The 26,981-nt window shown below is 45.1% G+C and overlaps 1 protein-coding gene across 2 annotated transcripts in view; it reads right to left on the reverse strand.

Moving 5' to 3' along the window:
• The window catches only part of Dnah8 (dynein axonemal heavy chain 8), a 203,950-nt gene that overhangs the window by 113,714 nt on the left and 63,255 nt on the right, over positions 1-26,981 (reverse strand). For both annotated transcript variants that reach the window (XM_055607163.1, XM_055607164.1), the window contains 17 exons: positions 26,431-26,544; positions 25,475-25,537; positions 23,433-23,533; positions 21,557-21,694; positions 20,650-20,890; positions 18,410-18,609; positions 16,898-17,051; positions 14,233-14,396; positions 12,973-13,075; positions 11,594-11,698; positions 10,690-10,851; positions 8,844-9,068; positions 5,253-5,425; positions 4,098-4,276; positions 1,940-2,127; positions 479-565; positions 272-379 (listed from right to left, as the gene is read on the reverse strand). In XM_055607163.1, the coding sequence (XP_055463138.1) occupies positions 272-379; positions 479-565; positions 1,940-2,127; positions 4,098-4,276; positions 5,253-5,425; positions 8,844-9,068; positions 10,690-10,851; positions 11,594-11,698; positions 12,973-13,075; positions 14,233-14,396; positions 16,898-17,051; positions 18,410-18,609; positions 20,650-20,890; positions 21,557-21,694; positions 23,433-23,533; positions 25,475-25,537; positions 26,431-26,544 (2,505 nt within the window). The remainder of the gene's footprint in view (positions 1-271; positions 380-478; positions 566-1,939; positions 2,128-4,097; positions 4,277-5,252; positions 5,426-8,843; positions 9,069-10,689; positions 10,852-11,593; positions 11,699-12,972; positions 13,076-14,232; positions 14,397-16,897; positions 17,052-18,409; positions 18,610-20,649; positions 20,891-21,556; positions 21,695-23,432; positions 23,534-25,474; positions 25,538-26,430; positions 26,545-26,981) is intronic.

Consider the following 26,981-nt stretch of genomic DNA (forward strand, 5'->3'; position numbering starts at 1 on the left):
ATCTGTCAAGGTAAAACGGCCCAAGTTAAAATCTAGACTCGGGAGCTGGGAAGAGAGACCAGTAGAGACACTGCTCTTGTAGAGGACCCACATCTGGCAGCTTCCAACAAACTGCCAGTCTAACTCAGGTGGATATGACGCCCTCTCTGGCCTCTCCAGGTATCGCACTCACAGGCACAGAACCACACACATACACACACACACACTTTTTTTTTTTTTTAATTAAAACAAAATCTTGAATTCTGCACAGGGATAATAAATATGTTCTTACCTGTTTGGTAAGTTGCTCTTCGCAGAGTTTGTAGAGGACATAAAACTTTTGTGCCAAGATAACGTTTTCAAGAAAGCCGCAGCTTGCAAGTTTGACCCGCATAATGATCTGCAGGTTGAGACGGTGGGACATTTTAAAGCGGCTTCAGTGGGTGGGGGGCGGGGAAAGTAAGGGACATTCATGATCCTCAGAAGTCCTGCTACATACCTGCCTATCAGGAACCATCATTGCAACCGTTCTAAACTGGATTTTTAAGTTTTCTGGCAGTTCCTGGCGTCCAGCATATCCGGGGTTCTAAGGTTTAAAAAAATTTTTTTTATTATTGGTTCAGTTTTTATTTTCTGGATATACTTCAGGCACCTAATTCAGATTCCAAAGCAGTCCACAAAAGTATTAGATTTATAAAATGTCCTTGCTTTCTCAAAAAAAAAAAAAAAAGTATGTATTGGGCCATCCATATTTAATAGAACCTCAGACCTTTTTTCTAACATATCCATGTTCAATTCATTATTAAAGTCACACACAGTTTTGCACAGCAAAAATAATAATAAAAATAATAGGCACCTGTGTCTCTACTGATTTACAATGCAGAAAAGGGAAAAACAGAGCTGAACAGATAGACCTGAACAATTATGGTCTAAAAGATGTTATGAAAAGGGGGACAGCTCAGTGGCTGAGCCGCTGAGAGCGCCGACTGCTCTGGCAGAAAAACCAGGTTTGGTTGCCAGCACCCACGTGGTGGCTCGCAAACGTCTGTCACTCCCAGTCCAGCGAGAGACCATGCTTCAAGAAATACCATGATCACTACAGAAAGACTGCCAGTATTGACCTCTGACCTCCACTGCCCATACATGGGGACGTGCACAAGTGCGTATCCATGCACCTACACACACACACACACACACACACACACACACACACACAGGACACAGCAGCTAGATTATCTTATTAGCTGTGTGATTTGAGCCTGCAATACCTCAGCTGGAAGACAATTACTCAGAGGCTCTAGAAACTCTAGGATGATACAATAGCCCTTAGCATTACTTCCTCCTCCTGCTTATAAAATCATGCTCACCCTCCAGGGCCCCTTGAAGGTAGATTAGGTAGACACACCCATGAGACCTGTGTGTGTCCCTTCTGGACAGAAACTCTAAGCCAAATCATGACCTATCTCTCCTCTCTCTCTCTCTCTCTCTCTCTCTCTCTCTCTCTCTCTCTGCAATGGCATCCATCAATGACTGAGACAGTGACCACGTGACTGGCCAGATACCAGAGTAAATATGTACAAAATATGTACAAAGCTGACCCTGGCCTCTCAGCCCCCAGAGAGGGCATGAGAAAGGAAGATATCTTTGTGGTTTTGTAGGTGCTGCTCTTACAGAAGGCTGGTAGTTCAGTTCCCAGCACCCACATCAGGCAGTTCGTGACAACCCATAAACCTTAGCTCCAGGGGATTCAGCGCCCTCTTCTGGCCTCTATGTGCACCACACTCACGTTCACATACCCACACATAGACACACATAATTAATTTAAAATACATTCTTTCTTTTTATGTCCACATGGAGAGCCCATGACTTTTGGTTCATTTATCCTGTAATACACAGACGCATCTCTTGATACCTGCAACAATTAAATGCATCAACTTGCGTTAACACCCTGTGTTCTCACCATTGTTAAGAAGATTCCAAATTCTGGATTTAAATCCACACAATCGCCGTCTGAGAAAATGAACTGTTTTTTCCTCTCTTTCCTCGCTGTCAAAACTATGTAAATTTGTTGGGCCGCCACAGATAAAACAGGCAATTCAATTCTGTTAAACTCATCAAAACAGCCCCAGGAACCCGACTGTGCAAGACCTGGCATGAGAAATTGTTAATTTGCAAAGTTTCACTTTGAGAGGCACCTTCTTGATTGCATTTGTTTCTCCAAAGTGTTCCCCAACAATTATGCCTACACACAATTTGTGGAAAGTTTCACATTGGGCTGTTTATGAAGGCGTTATTTCATTCTCGTTACAGGAGATGTTTAATTATTTGCATATCACCAACAAACAGTGAAAACAGCAGAGTGTCAAAAGGAAAGTGCAAATACGTCATTGTAGGCAGGTTCCCTGAGAGGTGATGAAATTGGATCCTGTCTGTAAGGACCACCTTCCATGAGGTTGGGGAGAAACAGCTAAGTCTCTGGGGAAATGGGAGAAAGAGGGATGCCCCTCCTCCCAGTCCGACCTGTCTGTTTTCTCTTATTATGGTGAAATAGGAATATCAGGTTGCAAGTTGAGAGAGAAAATGGCCAGAGGGGTTTTTTATTTATTTCTTATGAAACCGAGCACAAAGACAGACCTGGAGAGCATGAACACTGTTCCTTGTAGATTCTCTAAGGACCAAAACCTTCATCACCTGCAGCTGTGTGAAACGCTCTATTCCTTTCATATTATCTGCCCAGTCTTTTCCTCTCCCTCTTGGGGATTGCCATTCTAAGGGTGTTGGGATGTTTATATCTGTCCCTCTAACACTTATATGCTTTTCTGTCAAGGCTTCCATCTCCTCATCTTTTTGTAATGCACTATTTTGGCAACTCAGGAAAAGGTGATTATTTTTTCCCTTGGAAATCGCAGTTCTATTCTCCCTGTATCCCAGTTGTTATTTTTTTTTCCTAACGCCTGTTTTTCTTTAGTTGACCGAACAGCATAAAGTCTCGAATCTCTCTGAAGCTATTAATTTCAATGAGTTTATTGAGTTCTCATCTGTTTCTTTTTCAGTTCAACTCAGTCATCTTTGTGTTCTCCTGTTTTCTCTTTCTTTTCTCTCTCCATGTATTTTTTTTTCTTTTTTGAGACAAGGCCCCATGTATCCCAGACTTGCCTTGAACCCACCGTGGGGCCAAGACTGGCCTTAAACTCCGGATCCTCCTGCCTCTACTCCCACCGGCACTGGGACTACCGGCGTGCACCACCCGCCCACTGCTTACACGGTAATGAGGGTCAGGCCCAGGCTTCCCGCAAGCTGGGCAAGAACGCTATCCTCTAAGCTCTACCCCAGCCCTCCGGGGTCTTTGTTGTCCTGGGTACCATTCTAAGCTCTTTCGGTTATGTCGAGTTAATGGGGTTCTACTACATTATTTCCGAACACAAATGCAAATTTCTGTTTGGGATTCGTGCCTCTGGTGCTTTGGAGGAAGGGGTGGGGAAGGCTGGGGAGCTCCCCCCGGGCTTGGAGCTAGCCATCTGCCCCAGTTCCTTAGCCTTTCCTCCCTTGCCTTCGCCCTATCCTGGGATGTCCTCTGGCCACACTCCTATTTCAGAGAGCTGTGTTGCAAAACCAGACTGAGAGCCAACAGGGACATGACTTTGAATATGCCCTCCTCAGTGTTGTCCGAAATCACCCCCTGCCTACCAACCTTCTAAGATTTTTCTCAAGAATTCCCAGTCTCTGGTGGCCAACCTGCTTCTTATTTTCCAGCCTTGGTGTGCTTTATAGTAATAATAAATAAATAAATAACCCTTCCATTTCAGTGGGCTTCAGCGCAGCGAGGGGAGTTGTGTGTACCAATCGGCTGTCTCCTGCACTGCTGGTTCAGACTGCTACAAATTTGATTGTCCTCAAATTCCAATACACACTCAATGCACACAATATAACAACGATGAGTAGTATTGACCCACACTGAATTTATGCTCTCCGGTCACTTTTAATGGGGAAAGATGGCCATATTCTATAAACCGACCTAGCCTGATGATGACAGCGTCATTTTAGATTTATATCAGAAAACATTAAGGGGCAGTAAAGAAAATAAATAAATAAATTCATCAAAGTTATTCGGCACCTGCCTTTGAAAATCCTTCCCAGGCCTCGGAAATCCATCTGATCCGAACAGTTGAACACAACCACATACTTCCCCAAACACCTGCCCATGTCTTTTGTGGTTTCGGTTTTCCCGGTCCCCGCGGGTCCCGCCGGAGCACCGCCCATGTTCATTCCCAAAGCCTGAGCCAGCGTGATATAGCACCTGCAACCCAGAAGAGAAAAGGCCGGATGACTCAGAAGCTTTAGCAGCCCACGTGAGACAGGCAACCAAACAAGGGGGGGAGGGGATGGAGAGACCAAGAGGAAGCTGAACATGTGACATGGTCCTGTTGCGATTTTACCCGGAAGCGGACTCAGTTAACGGGGCAGAAGTGACTCATCCAACATCGGGTTTCAGTCAACGCTGTGGCCCTTTCCTGACTGATTTCCGTGTACAGGACATTGAACTGGGTGCAGTGGCGGTGTACAAAGACAGGAAGGATCCACACCTTGCCTGGGGACAGGCTCCGTCCTTGACTGAGGCAGACTGATTCAGCCAAGGAACTTCACTTTAGGTTCGGTTTCCACGATTGAGAAGCTGGGAGGCTGCCAGGTGCTGAGGCTGCCCCCTGATAGTACTCAGAAGGCAGAGGCAGGGGGATCACTGCGTTTAAGGTCAGGTCGGCCAGGGGTACAGTGAGACCCTTGTCTCAAAAAATAAATAAATAAATAAATAGATGGATAGATAGATAGATAGATAAATAGATAGATAGATAGATAAATAAATAAATAGATAAATAAATAAATAAAACAAAAGAATAAAAGCCAACCAGAACCCAAAAACACGGGAGACTCAAATAACTGCTACCAAAGGCACTTTCTTTTCTTGCAGTGTTATTAACTTCCTTTATGGTTTGCGGGCATTTTTCACTTTAGCAATCTCAAAATCATTATTAAATTACTCACAGCAAACATTCGGTCTTGCTTTTATTCTTTCATCCGTTTCCACCTCATAAAACATCAATGAGTGCGTTCGTGTAAGCAACAGGGAGGGCTATTTCATTGTTCGGCTGCCTTTGATGACCCGGCACAGACCCGAGATGACAGCGGCTTGCGGTTATGAGTATTCCAAGCAGGGCTCCGCAGCCATCTGAGCGTGCCGTTTAATTACCAAAGGATCCGAGAGCTCAGGGTCCTACCTGTCTGTCAACGGGGTGATCACCAGGCGATCCGTGCACCCCAGGAACTCATTTTGGTAAACGAAATCCACATCTGTGATGGACACCACGGTCTGATCCAAGTCTTCTTTGAAATAGAATCTGCTCTGTTTCAGCCACTCGAAGTCGGTAACAGACTTGATATGCATTTTTACCTTGAAAACACGAAGCGCGGAAGAGTTACCAACTGAGCCGCAACGGGCAGTGAAAACGTAAGCACGTGGGTGGTTTCGAGTAGCTGGTTCGTGAGCTGCTTAGTCTCCACTTAACAGTACTCGCTGCTCGCCTTCTTGTGCTGAAACATACTGGGGGAGCACAGACAGACACGGTGCCTGCTTTCTGGAGCTGACCAAGAACGTGGGGGCGGGGGGGAAGTCAAGAAATTTCAATGAAATGCAAACCACACGACTAAAGAAAGTCCAGGGAGACAGCCAGGCAATTAAGAGCACTTGCTTTGCTGCTCTTGCAAAGGACCCAGGTTCAGTTCCCAGCACCCACCTGGTGCCTCACCTCCATGGTAACCCCAGTTCCAGGGGCTCTTGCTCCCTCTTCTGGCCTCCACGGGTGCATACATGCAGGCAAACACTCTCACACACACACACACAAAATAAATAAAATAAAATTTACAAAGAAACAAAAATTCAAGGCCCATGGAAATACGTAGCAATAGGACCTAACCTGGTCTAGGAAGTCAGAGAGGGGTTTTGTAGGAAAACACATCTGGAAAAACCAGATTAAACAATAAAAATCAGGCAGGGAAAGAGAAGGCCCGGATCTACTTAGTATGTTTACCAACTGAAAAAAATGTTCAGTACTGCTGAGGCCTAGGGCTTAAAGAACAGAATGTGTGCTGGGGCCTCAAAGGGTCCTGGGAAGAGTATGGGAGACCCTCTTGGCAGCAATCAGAAGTCACTGAGACGATAAACGAGGGGCGCATGTCTCTCTGCCCAGGCACTACTGTTTGCCTTCCAATCTGACAGGTCTGCAAGCATGTACCTGTGAGGCAAGAAGCTCCAGGCTCTCACCACCATGGCTGTAACTTCAGAAACTGGTCCATCAGAAGAGACAGAAAGCAAGTTAACACTTTTAGGAACCCAGAAGGGCCATGTTCCCGTGCTTCAAGACTTTCCCCTGGTCAGCCGGGAGAAACCTCAGTCCTGCCTACTCAAGGAACCAGCCGGAAAGTCAAGTTTCCGGGAGCTCTGACTCCCTCTTCTGGACCCTCTGGGTACTGCATGTACATGGTGCAAATCCATACAGGCAGGCAAACACTCATACCCAGGACGACACTAGAAATGGACTGCCAAAGAGGTCTACTGGTGTTTGCCTGCCCTCTGCCCACACCTCACTAAGCCTTGCTATTTATAGTCCCGCTGTTTGGTAGCATGAATGTGCTTTTCCCTCCAGCTAAAGGATTCTGATTGCCCCCCTAAAACTGTTCGTATTCACCACATTAAGTGAGCGTCTCTTGGATAACGCAGACTGGGTCCAGGCCCAGAGGCCATGTTTCCTGACTCAAGAACCGCAGCCACAGAGATGCAGTCAGCCAGGAACTTTCCACACCCACTAAGATTGTAAGAAAGAGGTGGAGGGGGAAGGAGAGAACAGCAAAAGTAGGTGTCTAATTCTGATTACATAGTATCAGAGATTGTAAGAATTAGGCTACTAAGAGGCACATACGCTGGTATGTGACACAGTTAAGTTAGGAAGCAAACCAGACGGGAGGTCAGGAGCAATGAAGACAAAAGAAACAGTTTCACAGTCTTGAGCCCCCACTGGTTTTTGCTCTTGTTGGCTCTTGGGCCTGTGGTGCTGGGGAGTGGACCCCAGGATTCATCCAGGCTAAACATTCTACCACTGAGCTCAATTCCAGCCCTGTCTTGTTCCTTGTCTAGAAGAAGAAGAAGAAGAAGAAGGAGAAGGAGAAGGAGAAGGAGAAGGAGAAGGAGAAGGAGAAGAAGAAGAAGAAGAATCCATTCTGTACAGGAAGTAAGGCTTTCCTCAGCACTGAGTTTCAAAATAAATTTCTGCCACAGGGCCTTCTACATCAGTCAGGGGTGTGCAAACACGCTCAATAGTGTGCTCAGAGCACACACAAAGAGAGATTCCACCCCAGCATTCCTGACTAGGGCTTCCTTGAATGTCAACAGGTAATGGCCAGTCTGCAGAGTCCAAAACAAAATGCCAAACCATGATTAGTCTGATCCAGAGAAAACCTGATTGCAGCTTATCTCATACTTTTAAAAATACATATATCTGTCAGGGTGTGTGTGTGTGCGCGTGCATGGAGTTCCAGGTGATTGTAAGCGTCCTAATGGGAGTCTGGGAACAAAACTCATGCCCTCTCAAAGAGCAGCAAGTGCTCTCAACCCTTGAGCCATCTCTCTATCCCCTTTTCTTGTGCTTTAATATGCTTCTGAATCCCTCCAGAATCTGTGATTCTGTGAGTAAAGATGGGCCGGAACTAAAGATTCTGCTTTCTGGTAGGCTCCAGGGGAAGCCAGTGCAAGCCATCAGCATGTACTGGTTTGGAAAAGGAGCTTGTCCTTCAAAGAGCCATCAATACATATTACTTATAGACGCAGAGCTTTTGGTGCAAATTCGGAATAGGCAGTCTATGATGAGCTTCTTTACAGAAGTCCCTGAGCTGTGTGGATTATAGGTCTGCGGTGGCGATGCCTTTAAAGACGATCAAACTGAGCAGAAGGAAGCAGTGGTACCGCCTAAGACTGTAAAAAGACACGGTATGAAAATCACTGTGAATTGTGACAGTGACACCTCTAGAATCACCCCAAGGGAGGGGGAGCCTCTGGTCATGCCTGAGAGAGTGTCTTGATCACAGTGAGGCGGGACAGCCCATCCACCGCGCACGCCACCACTTCTGCAACTGGAGTCTTAGGGTGTGTACCCGGAGCTTGGTTTGAACGAGCGCTGTCCCCTTCGGATTCATGCACTTGGGTGTTTGTTTCCCAGTCGGGGTGCTGTTTTAGGAGGCTTTGGAACCTTTAGTATGTGGGGAGTGGGGCTTGGGGGTTTCTAGCCTTTGCCCCACTTCCTGTCCTCTCTCTCTCTCTCTCTCTCTCTGCTTCCAGAGTGGGGAGGACCGTGTGATTAAGCAGCTTCCTGTGCCTACTGCCATGCCATGCGCCATTCCTGCTGCTACGTGCTCTCACCGGGAGCCGAAATAAACCCTTTCATCCACAAGTTGCTCATGACCGTGGCATTTTATCGCAGAAACAGAAGAGCAACTAACACGGGAGCTAAGAAGCTGCGCGCAGCTTCCTTGCATGGATGCGACACGGCCTCGCGCTGCTTTGGCCTGGGCTTCCTCGGAGTGCTGGACTGTGCACTTCGAACCGTGAGCCAAAAAAAAAAAAAAAAAAAAGCCTACCAGAAACCAACACACACACACATCTTGTTTGAAGCAGTCAGGACACCTGCTCAGGTGTGAACGGTTGTGAGAAAGAAGTACAAGGGAGGAGGGTTCCTGCAAGCCCGTCGCTTGCTGTTAGTTACCAGACTAATTTACTCCCACAAGGCAGGAACAGGGGTGGGGAGGGAAGACCGCTTTACCAAGTCATCGAAAATGTCCCTCTGATGCACATGGATGGTGATCAGGGTCTCAAACTTCACCCTGTCAAACTTGGTCAGGTCGTGCGTCGTCTGGCTGATGAGGGTGTTTAGAATATCCAGAAACTTCTGGTTCGTGATTTGCATGATCTTCCTGTCATCTTTTGCATTATTTAAGGCCTCTTCGGAGTCATGGGTCCACAGCATCTGAATTCCCAGAAGCCCGACCTGCAAACAGCAGACACATTCGCATGGCATGCTTGTGCTTAATCTTGGCTGCCATTTAGTCACACAAAGCAGACAGGGTTGGTGTTTTTCAGCTCTAAATAAAAATTGTGTCTGTGCGCATGTGTGTGTGTGTGTGGTGTGTACGCACACGCGTGCACAATGTGCCTGGAAGATACACACACACATATATTCTAATATATATTCTAGAAGGAATACAATAAAATATAAATAGTCGTTTCCAAACGGTATAAATATAAGTAATTTTTATCCCTAACTTTCGTAGTTTTCAAATTTCAGGTTTTTATAGCAATGATCCATTGCATTCATAATCTTCAAAAATATGTTCTGAGAGAAAGTAGAGGTGAGGCATTAGGCAATTTTTTAAATTAACTTGATAGCAGGCATATTTCAGTTATTGGGGAAAAAAAACTGCTTTAAAGAAATAATACACATACACTAAAAGAAATCGGGGAAGCCACTCAGCTTTTCCGTTATGGGCTGTCCAATCTCTCCACTGCTCTGAACCTGCCCTGATTCTCCTCCTACCACAAACTCCCCGGTCAGAATGAAACTTGAGAACACACAGGGGTTTGTGCTTTCCAGGGATAGAGAAAATTTGCTGCCTTGACACTAAGAGGCCTGTTTCTTTGGCTTACCAAGAAAAATGTTTGTTGGCTTTTTTTTTTTAATCCTTAACAAGAACATTAAAACTTTTCAAGGCAACTATTAAACATTAAAACCGCAGCATTAAAACCATCTCCACGGTGGAGCCTGATCCTTGTCTGTGCTTATACAGTCTGAATAATTAATGCCCAATCATTTTTAGCTGTCTCCAAAGCGTGCTTATTAATTTGGGAACTAATTGGAGTTCAGGCTGGGCCAGGAAACAGTTGGGACAAAATCTGTTTCCCACCCACTTGAGAATCTCTTCTATTTCGTGCTACTTATGAAGAGACTGAAAACTACTTTTCATTTATCCTGGGTGGAATTTCAGTGGAAGTGCTACTTCCTTATCCCCCATACTGGGGTCTGATGACACTTGACATATCACAGGGAGCTTGTGAGAGACTTGGGACAGAAGAACCATTGGCAAGAACATCCACTTCCACCCTGACCAGATGGGGATTCACATCAGGAAACTATACGGTTATTTCCCTGTGTGTCCATATCCTTATCCGAATTCTACCGCTGTATGGTGAGTTACGTGCACATAGATCTCTGTAACAGTGGTTCTCAACCTTTCTAACGCTGTGACCCTTTAATGCAGTCCCTCGTGCTGTGCTGAGCCCCAACCAAAAAACTGTATCATTGCCACTTCTTGACTGTGGTTTTGCTGTTATGAACCGTTATGTAAATATCTGATAGGCAAAGGGGTCATGACCTACAGGTTGGAAACTGATCTCTAAGCTGCCATTTTCATATACTGGTTGAGTCTTGGCATTTGTCCGGAAGGATGGGAGAAGAGGAGGCCTAGGAAATGGGGCAGCGTGGCTCAGGATGGAGTAGACGGACGAGCAGGTGTGGACTGAGGATGCTGACAGCAACCTCCACACACCGGGCTAAGCACAGCCCCCTCTCCGTTTCCACACCTTCCCTCGTGAGTGAACAGCGTGGACCTCACCTGTGCTGGGAAGTGCTGGAGGAACGGTAAGAGAAGAAAGCCTGAATCGCTGATTTGATAATAGGCAGACCGGATTATGTTATGTAATGATGACATCTGTACTTTCAACAAGTCCAGAAGCCAAATCTCTACGGGACCTTTGGCCATAACAGGAGTATCCAACTAAAAAGAAAGAAAAAGAGAGAGAGAGAGCGAGAAATGCAACAAATTATTAATATGCTGCTTTTACAGACTGTCACAATTGAGAAAGCGTCAATGTAGCACAGAAAGGCTCTTCTACAGTTTATGTCAGTTTATGCCCATTTATTTTGTGTATGTGGGTACTGTACGCATGTATACGCATGCGTGTGGGTGAGTGAGTGGATCCATGCTTGTGCAGTGGTCTCAGCTTTATACTTTATATTTTATTTTTATTTCTTTTTCCTCTCTTTCTTTCTCTCTCTCCCGCTCTCTTCCTGCAAGTGTGTGTGTGTGTGTGTGTGTGTGTGTGTGTGTGTGTGTGTGTACTACATGCATGTGTGAACCACCTGATGTGGGTGCTGGGAACCATAGTTGTACCGTCTGGAAGAGCAGCTAACCCTTGTAACCACTGAGCCATCTCTCCAGCTCCCTATGCAAAATATTGAAACCACAGGGAAAGTAAGTTAAAAATGACCGACTGTAAGGGAATGCAGAGATCATGTAGGTTAGTTTAAACACTAATGTTATCGATGATGAAAATGAGTCTCGGAGAAGTTAGATGATTTACCCACATTAATTCATAACAAAACTAGAGCTACAGAACTAGAACCCAAGGCTACTCACCCTTCTCCCCACACCCTTTATTGTTCATAAGCGAACTGCCTTCTCCCCAACCTAAATTTTTAAGGAAATTTTTAATAGTAAAATTTTAAAAATAAATTACCATAATTTTTTCTCCCTCTCTTGATATAACAGCCATCATTCGATCGTAGTCTTTTGCATGAAATGTCACCTCATTTATGTTGTCAGACACTGCAGGGAGATGTGGCTGTAGCAGACACAAAGGCAGAGCCAAAACATCATACATGGGTCCAAACACATACTGAGAAGCCTTTTAAAGCCTAAGTAGAGCTGGAAAGTAGGGCTCAGCAGCTAAGAGCATTTCTTGTCCTTCCACAAGACTCAAGGTCAGTTCCCAGCATTCATCCATACTGGGCAGCTCCCAACCACCTGTAACTCCAATACCAGGGGCTCTGGTGCCCTCTTCTGGCCTCCATGGATACTGCACTCATGTGCACATACACATACACAAAAAGTATAAATAAAATGAATTTTAAAGCTTTTTTTGTCTTCATGAGACACAGGAGAAAATTTTACTTTCTTATCACAAAACAAACAAAAAGAACATGGGAAAAACACAAACTACTACAAGACTCAATTAACTTAGAGGCCCAGTGTTTGCTGAAAACAGGGTCTCCCTATGTAGTTCAAGTTAGCTTGAAACTTACTCTGTAGCCCAGGCTAACCTTAAGCTCTGCTCCTCTTGTCTCAGCCTCCTGAGTATATACCATGACAACCAACTGTGACCCACTTTTTAACATCCCATAGAATATTGTCCCCTGAACCTGCACGTGCCACCTCTTGCAATACAGACCAGCTCAATGGCCGTCCCTTTCTGCTCTCCAGATGGAGACTGAACCATACCATCTCAGTCCACTTCCCTGCAGGGCACAGGCCCCTCTCACTTTCTCCCTCAACCCTCTTCTCCTTTCACAGTGCTTACATGTTACAGGCACGGAAACTGAGGCACAAGAAAACCAAGAGCCTGACAGGGCCATAAGGTTAGTGAATGGTGAAAATTGCACACCGCCTTCACTGGACTATGTGAGGTCAATGTGCTCTAGGACCATAGAGAATAGGACATTTTTATCATGGCTACTTGTATGTGTATGTGCAGGTGTGCATTCATGTGGGTGCGTGTGTGTTGTGGGGCCTGCACAGAGCATTACATGTCATTCTTCAAGCACCATCTAACTTGTTTTGTGAAACGGGGGCCAGAGACCCCAGGGGTCCACCCATCTCTGCTTCCTCAGCATCCAACACTGTGCCAAGAATTTTTTTTTTTAATGTAGGTTCTGGGGCTTGAACTTGGGTCCTCACGTTTGTATGGGAACAGAACCATCCTTCCAGCTGTATCTGCTTAACCTTTGAGTCTCACCTTCCCTGCCTTGCACTGTTAGGATTTTAGGATGTTTCATTCTTGACGGCATATGCCCTGGACAAAGCAACTTAAAAGTTAACCCTTGGATGTCCAGGCCATACCTGTATGGTGTGGGAGTCGCTGGCCTGTCCGAGGATTTCCAGAAGAACAGGATCTGAGACAAAGAAGAATCTTGGAAACAGCAGACGCTTCTTTTCCAAATACCTTCAAACAAGTCAAGAGCATCTTACCAAGTGATTCCTTTGGAGTTTTTGTTTGTATGTGTGTTTGTTGCTGTGTTTGTTTGTTTTGGCCAAATAGAGAAAAGAAAGCACTAACAGGCTTTTCCCACTGGCCTCTGGGATATTTGGTGAGAACCAAAGTCCAGAAGAGAAAACACTTGGGAGAACAAGGGAGCTTCAAAATAATAAAGGGAGGAAGCAAGGCCCCAGCTATCATCTCTCGTCCTCTTTTTTTTTTTTTCCTCATGGAAAGCCCTCTTTTGAACCTTTGTCAGACATTGGGCACTCCATGGTGTAAATTTGGGATGAAATTGTCTCCGCCCAGAAAGTGCTGAGAGCATGGAGGGACACCTATCCACGAAGCTGGAGCAGATAAACCAAGACACATCACCACCATATACTTGAAATAGAAATCAGGAACAAATTCCATTTTAATTTTTAAAGGTGTCCAGAAAGGTCTTTGGAAGAAAGTATCCACGTGTTTGTCTGGCCAGCTCTCCTCTTACTACACATCAACACTGCGTGCTCAGAGTGGGTTCAATACAATCCTCTAAAAGATATGTTGACATACATACCTTGGAATCTGCAACTGTGACTATTTGGAAAGAGGATCTCTGAGGCTACAGTAAATTTAAAGATCTCTTTCCTAACAGAATTTTTGTGTTTACTTAGTGTATGTGCACGTCTCACGATCCCAGGGAAACAACATCCTAGATCCAATAAGCAAGAGCCCTCGAAAGAGAAACAGAAGAAACGAAGGCCACAAGAAGACACAGACATCGGGGTGACAACGCGAGCCACAGAAGCCCCAGGGCCACCACAGCTCCGCCACGAGCCCCAGGGTACATTAATACCCTGATTTCAAACTCCTTGCTGCCAGAACTGAGACCAAAAAAAAAAAAAAAAAAAAAAAAAATCTGGTCTTTAAGCCATCATTTTGTGGTGACTGGCACAACAGCCCTAGGAAGCTGATGCAACGCTGTAGCCCTCCCTCCCCACGTCCTTCTTACTGAAAGACTGAATTCATGGGAATTTTAGATTCCTGTCTCCAGTGGAAATCCCTAGAAACGCCTGAGATGCCGACAGAACTCAGCCAGCGGCTTGGGACGCAGCGGCACCGGCAGGGGGGAGGCCTCTTACCCTGTGAGGGACTTCTGACAGACTTCCAGCTGCTCGTGTAGATGAGGCAGCAGCTGACCCATGGTCTCGTCCCCGACACAGCAGCTGATCACGTTGGGGTTCTCGTGAGCTCGCTGCATTATCTTTGTCCACGCCTTGTCAATATTCTGGAAACGTTTGGCTTCCTAAAAGAAAATCCATCGTTGGGTAAAGATTAGCGTCCGGATCATCGAAAAGAACAAGGTCTCCACTTCGTGAAATTCCTTTTCTTCAAACCCAGCCTGCGTTCATCTCAGGCCATATCATTCAAACAACAACAACAACAACAAATTTTTTTTATTTCTTTGTCTGAATTAATTCTGAGAACGAGACCCCAAACCTATAAAGCTGCTTATTAAAATGCCGCTTGATCGCAAGGGGACTTATCATTTATTTGTCTCCTTGCATTTAATACAGTTTTTGAAGTGCCACATGATTAATTTGCAGAGCTATCAACTTAAAGTTCAAATCTAGTCTTTCGGCACCCCAGGTGTTTCGGTTTGATGAGCAAACTGGAGAGGCACGGAGATAATTTGATCGTAGAGTCCTTGGAATAATCATAGCTTCACATCACCTCAGGGAAAAGGGAAGGAGAGGGACACCGGAATCACAAACAGGGCCTCATTTACATGCCTGCAAATAAAAACTTTCTACGTCCTGCAGATGACATTAAGTTTTTCATTCCATTGCAAAAATGCCTCTGGAAGTGGGCATGTTTTTTGTCTCTTTTTCAAGTGTCATTTTCTAATTTAAAAAAAAAAAATAGACTTTAGCATTAGATTCTAAAACAAAATGTGTTGCAGAGAGAAATGAGCCATTTTTGTGCTTTTTATTCTTGATTTATAATCTGTATAGACCCAGTCCATAAACAAGCAAATTTAGGACAAGTAGGCTTAGAGTTGCATTAGAGGAAAGAAAAAAAAAAAAAAAAAAAGGCAGCTAAGCATGGTGGCGCATGGTAAAATCTCAGAACTCTGGGAGCTAAAGGAATGCCTTTTTTTTTTTTTTTTAGACATGGTCTCATGAAGCCCACAGCTGACCTTGAACTCACTATGTACCAAGGGTGACCCTGGATTTTTTCCCTCCTGCCTTTATCTCCTCCATGCCCCGGATTGCCGGCAAGTATCACCGCACACTGTTTGTGTGCAGCTGGGAGCTGAGCCCAGAGCTTCATGAGTGTTAGACTATACTGAGAGCCACATCCTCAGCCTACTGAAAAGGCTCTGAACACACCTGCTTCAAGTGTGTCAATGGCCAGTTCTGAAACTGTTTCTTTCTCCCGCACTGTATATTCCTGGCCTGCTAGGAGTGGGTGTACTCATAGTTAAAGTAACTGAATGTAGATTAATTTTATTTGTGGTAACTCTATTTGTAGACCAGCCTGGTCTCAAACTCATAGAGATCCTCCTGCCTCTGCTGGGATCAAAGGCATGTACCGCCGCCATGAGGGGCTTAATTTTAATACCATTCTCAGAGGATCAGTGCAAAATGAATGACGACAATTTGGTGGTACTCAATTTGATGTATGCTAACCTACTCAGTCTCGTGACATCACCATCTGGAATTGTGGATCTTCTTCTTTCTACTGGTGTATATCAGAGATCGGTGCCCTGTATGTCTGTGTTCCATTAAAACCTTATTTAAAATTGTTTTTAAATTTAACTACTTGTACATAGAGTGTTGCCCATGAGTGCCTGTGGAAGCAAGAAATAGGCATAGGATCCCCTGGAGCTGGAGTAACAGGCAGTTGTGGGTAACTAATGTGGGTGCTGGGAATTGAACTCAGGTCTTCTGCAAGAGCATCGTAACTCTTAACAGCTGAGCCATCTCTCAAACCTAAAACTTTACCTTTAAAGTAAGTGTCTGGGCCACAGTTTCCCAACCCTGACATGTTTTATCAAGACTTGACATGGTTCATCAAGATGTGGACTGGAGAGATGGTTCAGCAGGTAAAGATGCCTGACACCAAGCAGGACAGTATGAGTTCAATCTCCCGGACCCACAAGGTAGAGAGAGAACTGGCTCACACAGACCGTCTCCATATGTATACAGCATGGCATCTGTGCATGCACACATACACATATGCACACATGAACACAAAAATAAATGTGAAAAAATAGTTAAGACCTGACCATATATCTTTGGGGAGATTGTCACAAAGACACAGATGGCACCAAAGATTTGTTTTAATGGCAACAGGAATTAAATCAATGGTTTCATGGATGCTAGGCAAGTACCATCTCCCACTGAGCTATATCTCCGGCCCTCTATTTATTTATTTGTTTATTATTTTTTTGTTTATTTATTTTTATTTTATGTACATTGGTGTTCTATCTGCATGTATCTCTGTGTGAAGGTGTTAGATCTTGGGAGTTACAGACAGCTGTGAGCTGCCATGTGGGTGCTGGGACCTGAACCCCGTGTCCTCTGCAAGAGCAGTCAGTGCTCCTAACCACTGAGCCATCTCTCCAGCTCCTCCATCCCTCTTTTTAATTTTCATTCTGGGAGGGGGTCTCTCACAGTAGCCCAGGAAGGCCTTAAACTTAAAATTCCCCTGCCTCAGACTCCCGAGTAGCTGAGATCACAGAACTGCACCACCAGGCCAAGCTCACCGATGGTATAAATGACTGCAAAACCCTATGTTTACCTGAGGCAGCTGTTTGGCAATGTCCCCGCCTACAAAGACGGCTTCGAGATAGACCCACAGGTTCTGTACCACCAGCCACTCTTCGATGATATCCGAAGACGTGGTCAGTTTATACACCCAATTCTGGATATTTTTTTTAAACGGAGCGTTGTATCTAAAAGTGAAGAATAGAAAACATGTTTCCGACTGTGGCCAGCACCAGGTGCAATTTGCTGATGCATTTGGACTTCTCAGATCTCCCAGAATGAGAAACTTCTCAAATAACCACGTACTCTCTCTATGCCCTGCTGGGAACTGACCTCCAAATGAACTCTCCTCCCGGAGAACTGTGAAAACATTGAGTATATTTTACCAGGTTATGTACAAGTAAGTATAAGATTCAAGGCTTCAAATCTAACCCTCTCCTCTGACTTCTTTAGGCACCTGCATACATGTGACATACACATAAAAATACACAGGTGCATGCATGCACACAGACACACACACACACACAACCATTAAGAACCAACTACAATTAGCTAGGAGGATTGAGACTACACAGTCTCAAATCAAAGGTCCAAATCTCACGGCTGATGTCCTTCTCCAGGTCAGCCTACAGCCTGTTTTCAAGAGCCTGTCATCTGGGAAAGTCCAGATAGCAAGTCCGCAGCGACCCCTGGGAATCACCAGCCCATGAAGTCTAGGAGCCAATGACCTTGCTATGGTAACCTTTGCTAGGAGTACTCAGGTTCAAACAGTGGGTCTTTACCGCAACAAATCCAGCCCACAATTGCCCAGACCCAGGATCTCTACAGATTACACATATCTAAATGGAGGCTAGAGGTTATGCTAGATGCCAGTCATTTGCCAGGGACCCTGTGGACAGTGATCTCCATGGGTGATGGAGCTGTGATGGGAGAGAGGACAGTCGAGAAGTACTGGGGCTGTGGAGATGGTGCAGCAGTTCAAAACACTGGCTACTCTTCTAGGACCCACGATCAGTTGCCAGCACCCACATCAGAAGGTTCGAAACCACCTGTAACTCCAGTTCCAGGGGATCCAAAGGCCACTTCAGGAGTCCACTGTGGGCACTGTAAACACGTGGCAGACACATACAGACTGATGTACATGTGCACGTAATTGGAAAAAAAAATAATGAAATACCATGATCCGCTATGAGGGTTGAGGTTACAAATGCTCTCACCAGGTCACAGCTAGAACGAGGGGTGACAGGTTAGAGCGGACAGAGGAGGCCACCCTGGTGGGGAGCTCAGCATTAGTTAAGCCGCCAGTCCTGGGGCTAGCAAGTATGAGAGCCTCTGCCCTGGAAAAACAGGGGAGACAATACCTCTGAAGAGAGATGGAGGGGTCATGATTCTTAGGGAAATTAGATGGCGTGTATAGATACAGACAAGAGCTTGAGTGGCTGGGCAGAATCTGAGCAAATGCCCCCACTACAAAATTCGGCTTCACCTAGTAGTTTAAGGTGCTAAAACACCAAATTCAAATCTCACCCGTGGATTATAAAATTACCTGTTGCTTAGCAAGGAACTTAAGACCATCAAGCTGTCCTCCATCAAAGTGATAATTTCTCCAGACTCGGTTCCTTTGAGCAGGAGCTCGCCTTTTCCCTTAAACGGTGCAAAACTCAGGTTTTGGTTGGTCCAGTTCTCAACGACCTGAGCCAACTTGGCTTCAATGTCCTTCTCCTTGCTGGCGGAGATGCAAATATCCTTCCAAGGAAGAGGAGAGAACAGGTCATGGCACTCTCCGCTGAAAATTGTGTGTACCATCAAGTCACAGCACAAGCGGCAGGGAAGGGACCAGAGTCACCTTGCTCCTCGAGCTGACTTGGCAGCCGAGGAAGCCAAGGTTCCCCTCCTGCACGGCCACACCAGAACCCATTAAAAACTCTAGAAAAGGCCAACACACACACACATATATATATAGCTTCACTCACATTAAAACTCACATTTTATATATATATGGGGATAGACTGACGGGCTCTAAAATGACTGTGTTTCAAATATTCATTTTATATTTTATTTTGTTTTTGTTTTTCAAGACAGGATTTCTCTGTGTAGCCCTGGCTGTGCTTGAACTCACTCTATAGACCAGGCTGGCCTCAAACTCAGAGATTCACCTGCCTCTGCCTCCCGAGTGCTGGGATTAAAGGTGTTTGCCACCACTGTGTGGCTGAACATTTTGTCATAACATCAGTGTATACCTGACAAACTCCTATCCACCCTCCTTTTCACCGGAGTACTTCAGAAACCCTGTACACCATAAATTTACATGACTAACGCTGTCATCCAAATTCTTCACAACTGTCTTATTCTCACTGGCCCTAGCGTTCACCCACAACCACAATCTGGCCAGCTCTATATCTCTTAACATGTTATCTATCACTCGCATGCACCAGCCATGTAAGCATGGCACATTCAGCTAGTCCTCAGCAAACACACTATTTATATAAGTCATTTAAGAGAGCAAATAAAAATTCAAACTCCTTTCTCAAAAACTATAGAGAGCAAAACAACTCTTAAGGATCAAAAAAAAAAAAAATCAAGGCAGGGTATGATGGCATACTTGGGAGGCAGAAGTAAGAAGATCTGTGAGTTTGAGGCCAACCTGCTCTACATAGCAAGTTCCAAAACAGCCAGAGCTATACAGTGAGACCCTATCTCAAAACATACATACAAGCAAAATTCACTGGGACTGGAGAGATGGCTGGGTGGATAAAAGCAAGTACTGCACTTGCGGGAGACCTAAGTTCAGTTCCCATCACCCGCATCATAAAGGTCAACAACTTGCCTGTGACTCCAGCTCCTGGGAGTCTGAAATGCTCTTCTGTCTTGTGTGAGCAACCACAATCTTGTGCACATTGATAATGTGCGCATGACACATACACACACACACACACACACACACACACACACACACGTATAAAAATAAAATAAATCTTAAAAAAAAAAAAACCAATTCAAAAATCTGTGTAAGCCATCCAAGAAGGGAAGTGGAGCACAGGCTCTCTCTTAGACTGAGGCGGAAATGAAGTAAGGGGTGAAGCAGAAGATAGAAGAGTGACCACTGCGGGCAAGAAAGGTGCTGATGCCAGAATACAGAGTGATGGAAGACAGGAGCCCTAGTGTCACGCTGCGGAGCAAGTGGCTATTCCTCACAGTGGCCTTGTAGGTTTAATGAAGAACCAGAAATGGGAGGCTCAAAGACCACAGACATAAAGAAATGAAAAAGAGACAGACAGTCTGGCAGAAGGGCTGGAGAAATGACTCAGCAGTTCCAGAGGACCCAGGTTCAATTCCCAGTACCCACATGGCAGCTCACAACTGTCTGTAACTCCAAGATCTAAGACCCTCACACAGACATACATGCAGGCTAAATACCAACGCACATAAAATAAAAATAATTTTTTTAAAAAAAGAGGTAGATAAAAATGTGAACTGCCCTGATCTGACCGTGACACATTCTTTTCATGTATTAAATTCCCCACTCTGTGTCCCACAGATATGTGCAATTATGTGTAGAGTGAAAAATCGAAAATAAATGTCAGAGCTGGAGAGATTGATCAGTGGTTCCCGTCGCCCACGCCAGGCAACTCAGGAATCTGCTGCCCCCTTCTGGCCTCTGAAGGCACTTGCGCTCAGGTGCACGTACTCACACGCAGACCGGCGATGAAAGATCAAACGTCTACTTGTGATATTCTCTGACAAGAACGAGGCAACATTCCTTCATGGCCTCGTTCTCTCACATACCTCAATATCGTCCTTGTTCTTAAGGAGCGGCGCTTCCATGATATTTCTCAGACAAAAGGAATCGGATTCCACATCGAACGGGGTGCCCGTGAGCTCTGAGATGCGGTCCCAGTGCCTCTGCTTCATTGCTTTGTTGGTCATCATTTCCAGCAGAGGGCACGACTCGCTGAAGTCGTCGATTCTTTTTTTGAGATCCAGAAAAGCCTGCCAGTCTTTCAGTCCTTTGGGAAGTTTTCGACATCTTTCAGCAAGAAGAAGGAAAGAAGATTCTCATCGGTGAGGCTGTTCTTGTTCGGTTAGTCTGGCTAGTTTGGTTTCCGTTTGGGTTTTTAAGAGAGTGGTGTTTGTTTGTTTGTTTCTTTAAATAAAGCGTTATGAGCAGACGGTAATAAAATAGTTTTTCATTTCATTTTATTTTATGTGCATGACTATTTGCTTGCATGTGTGTCTCTGTCGAAATTTATGTACCTGGTGTTCAAGGAAGCCGGAAGAGGGTAGTGGAAGATGGTTGTGAGCTACTGTGTGAGTGCTAGGCATAGAACGCAGGTCCTTCGGAAGAACATCTAGTGCTTCTAATTGCTGAGCCATCCCTCCAGCCCCTAAAATGCCTTTTTTTTTTTTTAAGATATATATTTTAATTGGCGGGGGAGTTGTGTACCTGTATGCAGGTATGTGCACTGTGTGTGTGCAGTACCCAAGTAGGCCAGAAGATGGTGCCCTGGAATTAGAGTTACAAGTGGTTTATAGCCACCTGATGTGGTTGTGGGGAACTGAACTTGGGTCCTCCGAAAGAGCAAGAAGCACTCTGAACCACTGAGCCATCTCTCTAGCGCCAGATCGTGAATGGTCTTAGGGAGTCTTGTGAGATAAACGCTGTAGGGGAACCAGCTGGTGTGGCTGCGCTCACCTGTTCTGGAACTCCTGCAGTTCTGCATTGATCTTTTCAATGTCAACATCTCCCCAGAGTATTTCATAGTAGCCACTGATGCTGCCCATGACGGTGTCGTACAGTCCGTACAGCTTCTGAAGCAAGTTGAGCTCTTTTCTGAGGAACAAAACAATGAAGTGAGCAATGAAGACGCAGACAGCAGCAAGGGTTTCCAGTGCCAAGTCTTTGCTAAAGCTCCATCAATAAGGTTGAGGCACACAACACCCTTTCGTTAAGAAATGCATCACTTGCATTAACAAATAGCGCCATTATTTTGTAAAGGACAAATCTGAACTCTTTTCTAAACCTAAAACACACTATCTTGTTAGTTCCCTTTGTGGTTTTTGTTGTTGTTTGTTTGTTTTGTTTGTTTCTTGGATACAGGCTCTCACTCTAGCTCTGGCTGGCCTGGAACGCATTACGTAAACCAGGTTGAATTCACAGAGATGCCCCTGCCTCTGCGTTCAAAGTGTTGGCATTAAAAGTATGTGCCATGGCACTCAGCTTTAGTTATCCTACTTTTCCATTTTTTTTTAATCATTTTTCTTTTCCATGGTCCTAGAATTATTTCATTTTTTTTCCTCAGAGGTTATTCCAAGTAATGTCAAATGTGTGCAAAATAAGAGGTTGATAGAACGGTGACATTACAGTAGAAAATCACTACTTTATCATCCTTCTGGTGACATGCTGTGTGTCAACAAAATATAAAAACAGCTCTCTGAAGACACCATTTCTGGGCCTTTCACTTATTTAATTTTCACTTAACAGAGCCAAGAATTCAGAAATGCTTAGCGTCTCCCTAAAACAATATGAAAACAAACTAACACATTCATTAAACTCGATAATTTACAATGAAAGATAGATGTCAGGGGCCAGCAAGATGGCTCAGCCTGATACAGCCTGATTCAGTAAGCCACACATGAGAATCAGACACCAGCAATTCTAACAAAACTGGTGAGCAGGTTCCATCCGGTTATTAGTGTTTCTGAAGGCAAAGAAACCCATCGACTCTAAATGACTGGCTGAATCATTCATCTATCTTCTGATGAAAGGTAGTAGGGGTCAGACCAGGGCCTCACGCACGCTCGCCGAGCACCCCTACCGTTGAGCCATGACCCAGCCTTAATGCTGCCTTTGACAAAACACACAGTTAAAATGTTGCTTAAAATCAAGCAAGTTACTTAACCATCACTTTCAATACAAGCTGTCCCTCCCCCATGAGGCACAGCGCCCTTGACATAAAGGGAGTCAGAAGGGAAGTCAAAACTGTGAAACTTCAGATTCACTAATGCTGTTCAAAATTAGTAAGAGAGAAAAATAAGTCATAAAATAATTTTATGCAAGCCCAGAATTAATTTCTACCTTCTCCAGAAACCTTTTTTGGTTGCTTTTCTGTTGTGGTGATAAGATACTCTGACAACAGAGACCCCCCCCACCCCGGGAAGGTTTTAGCTTGAGGTCTGAGGTCACGGTCCTTAACAAAGAGGAAGCTGAGGCAAGTGAGTCACAGCCTCCATGGTCAAGAATAAAGGGACCAACGCTGGTGCTCAATTTGCCTTCTCCCTTTTATGCAGTTTAGGACCCGAGCCTGGGGGATGATTCCGCCCACAGTGAGAGGGTCCTCCCGCCTCAGTGACCCTGACAGCTCCCCGTGGGCCATGGCCTGGTTCCATGGGGTTCTAGACCTCTTCAAGTTGATGGCTAGAATGAGCCACCATAGAGACCATGCATCTAACAAGCCAGACAGAGCAGGTAAAAGGGGAATATTTAGGGATGCCCGAAGCCACGCTCTTTCCTGTTTGTGGGCAGTATTTACTGATTCACTTGGAGTTCTTGCACATTTTTCAGAACTTACCTGATTTTATGTAAAGCCTCATAGTCGGTCACAGGTAATCCGAAAAGTTGTTCCCCGGATGAGTACGTAACAAATTTCCTCCACAGATCATCAAAATTGGCCTATAACAAAGATTTTAACGTTTTACTGACGTAGAATCAATTCGGATCCCATTAAAGTACAATTCACTGTAACTGAGAGAAAGGGCAAGGCACGTGAGGTAAGGGTGTGCGGAGCAAATTTGCTTTTACCCGGGTCGTAGGAGGGATGCTGAACACCTAGGAAGGCTAGCTTCCCAGCATTCTCCATGCACCTGCTTCATATTAAGTCAGCTCTTTAAGGAACCAGGTGGTCCCCAGGAATGCCCTCTTTCAAATCCCTGACTGCACATTTCAAAGTAATAAAATGGTATTTAAAAAAAAAAAATTCCATAATGTAGGCTTTTCCACTACTGTAGACTAGCAATCTCCCCCCCCCCCCCCGCCACGGGACTCAAAAGTGAGGAAAGCAGTGGCGATGAGAGCCAACTTGTTCTCTCTGAATGCAATGAAGAGTCTACAAAGTGAGAGATGCAATTGCAACAGGGGGAACCCACACCTTTTCCCTCAGTCGATTTTACCTTATTTTTAAGTACGTGTGTGTGTGTGTGTGTGTGTGTGTGTGTGTGTGTGTGTGTGTGTGCCTGTGCATATGTACACGTGTGTGTGGTGCCCGTGGAAGACAGGAGAAGGTGTCGGATTCCCCCAGAGCTGGGGTTACAGGTGGTTGTGTGTCACCATATGGGTGCTGGAGAACAAGCTCAGGTCCTCTGCAAACTCACTAGGAGGTCTTAAGTGCTGAGCTGTCATGCAGTTGTTATTTTCTAATTCAAAATCTAATAATTTATACTGGCTTGCTAAACCGTGAACCATGTTCACAGCACGGGCACAGCAGTGGTGGTCCACCAAGCACAGCACGAGCACTTGATGGAAGTCCCTCCTCCACAGTTATGCTCTCCAGGGGGCGAACACCTCCATAAATGCCCCTGCTTACCCCTCACTGTTGAGCCTGTACACACACTAAAGCCTCCTTCCCCTGCCTGGTGCTAATTATTCCTCCACAGTGCAGCTGAGACGCCTCTTCTTCCAAAGAGCCTTCTCCGCTTGACCCGGAAATGCCCATCTGAGCTGGGAGACCCACACCGCTGCTTCCAAGCTTCAAATTCCCATAACTAGATCCCGTACGCTTGCCCCGTAGCTTCAGAACCACGTCCCCCAGCTTGCTGTGTCCCTGTGTGGTGTTAGCAGCTTAGAGATAACAACTACCTCCTGACTGAATTTCCAGTGACAAAGCCACAAAGCAAGTATCTGTTTTTTCATTTTTATTGTATGTGTATGAGCTTTTGTCTACATGTATGTTTGTGTACTGTGTGTGTGCAGTGCCTGAAGAGGCCAGAAGAGGGCACTGGACCCCCTGGAACTGGAATCACAGATGCTTTTGAGTTACCATGTGGGTGCTGGGAACCAAACGCAGGTCCCCTGCAGGAGCAGCAAGGGCTCTTAACCACCGAGCCATCTCTCCAGCTGTCATCTCCCTTTAATTACTGAGGGGGCAGGAGGGACAGGAAATGCAAAAATATTCTACAGCCACTGCAGGAAGAGGGGCTTTTTAAAGGGGAGAACAGACACAGGGTGCGGAATTCCTTGGGGCTCAGTCGGGGTGGGGGATCTAGTGAGCACTCCATGAATTTACGCAACAGTCACCCAAACGGATGCGTTACTTTTCTCAGGATGTTCTCATCACGCTGAGTATAAAGAAAGAAAATGTCGATGACACCAAAGAGTGACAGCAAGGTTTGTCCGCTGGCCTCCAAACGCATGTGCACCTGTGCCCCCCCACACAGGGGCATACACACACACATATGATCACACGTGTGTGCACATACAAATCAGAATGCAACTAATAATTGTATGTATTTCAAACATTAGTTTTTCTATTCTAAGATTTTTTTTTTTAATTTTCCTCTAAAATCATTTTTTTAAATAGTGCATTGTCAATGTGACAGAAAGAACAATGGTTTTTACCTGGAATATCTGCAGCCTGTTGCTAGCTTCTTGGGGTGGAATATTTGGAACCATGGGTCCTTCCTGTAAGTAATAACATTATCTCCATTCTAACTTTTAATCAACATACGTGTCAGTTTAATGGTTCTATCTAGAACTCCCTTTACTTTTTTCATTAATTAATTTCTTTATTTTACATCCCAGTAGGAAATTCCCCTCCCTCCTCTCCTCCCTGTCCCTCCTTCTGACCTCCCTCCCATCCCCTCATGTCCCTTCCATTTCTTCTCAGAGAAGAGGAGATCTCCCATGGGTATCAACTCTCCCTTGGCATATCAAGTAAGACTGGGCTCATCTTTTTGTATTGAGGCCAGATAAGGCAAAAGCAATTTAAATCTTCTTTAAAAATAAAATAAAATAAAGGGATGCATAATTAACAGACATTGTGTATGCCTTTATTTTTTTAAAGATTTAAATTGCTTTTAAGTGTATGTATATGTGTCTGTCTATCCATGTCTGTGTGTGTCTATGTGTACCTGTATGTGTGTCTCTATGGATCTATGTATACATGAGTGCAGGTGCCCTCAGAGGCCAGAAGGGGGCATGAGATCCCTTTTAGCTGGGGTGATGGGCATTATGAGCTACTAGCATAGGAGCTTAATATCCAAACTCCACTCCTCATGACTGAGCAGCAAGGGTTCTTAGCTGCTGAGCCACCTTCCCAGCCCTTCTATCAGAGTTTCTCTAAGAATTCTATCCCCCAGACAGCATAAAACCCCTCTGCTCCTCCCACAGCCCTCTAGATGGTTGCTTATTTTAACAGTCAAATCTGCTTTCTTTCTCTACAACGCGTGCTCAAAGTAATAATTCTTCGTGGGCAGCTGTAAACACGCAAACTTGGTCATTTGTACACAATCCGCCTGCTTCCTTAGACACGCCCCCTTCGTTCCACATAAGCCTACCACACACACTTAGATTACCAACTCATAGGACTCCGTAAAGTTTACGACATCCTCACGAAAGATCTCCACTGACTCCAGCAGGTTGCCTTTAAACTTGGGTTGCACTTGGACAAGCTCGTCTTGTACAGAAACCTAGAATCAAAAAGAATATTCAGCACGAGGGTCTGAGTGATGTATTGGAAAATGGAAGCTGTAACTCTCCTCCAGCAACCCTGCCGGGCTAAAGACCCTGGGGATAAAGATGTCTCTGTTCACCTGTTATAGTATACACGAATGACCGGACACACTTACGGGGACACCCTGAAGCCCTTCTGCTGTGTTACTGATACACCACAGATTAAAAATTAACAGAGGCCTAAATGTGAAGGCTAAAATTATAAAACTATTCCAGGAAAATGTAGGTGTGAATCTGGATAGCCGGGTTGGTCAAGGATTTGCTGTGTATGGTATAAAAATACAGACAGCAAAAGAAAACGCTTTAATTAAAACACCCTGCTGCATTTCAGAAGGGGCCCCTGGGAATGTAAAAAGATCGGAGCTGGCGGCAAAGCTCAGTGGGCATGGATAAA

Source organism: Psammomys obesus, unplaced genomic scaffold (assembly GCF_907164565.1).
Source record: "Psammomys obesus unplaced genomic scaffold, mPsaObe1.curated_primary_1811, whole genome shotgun sequence".
NCBI lineage: Eukaryota > Metazoa > Chordata > Mammalia > Rodentia > Muridae > Psammomys > Psammomys obesus.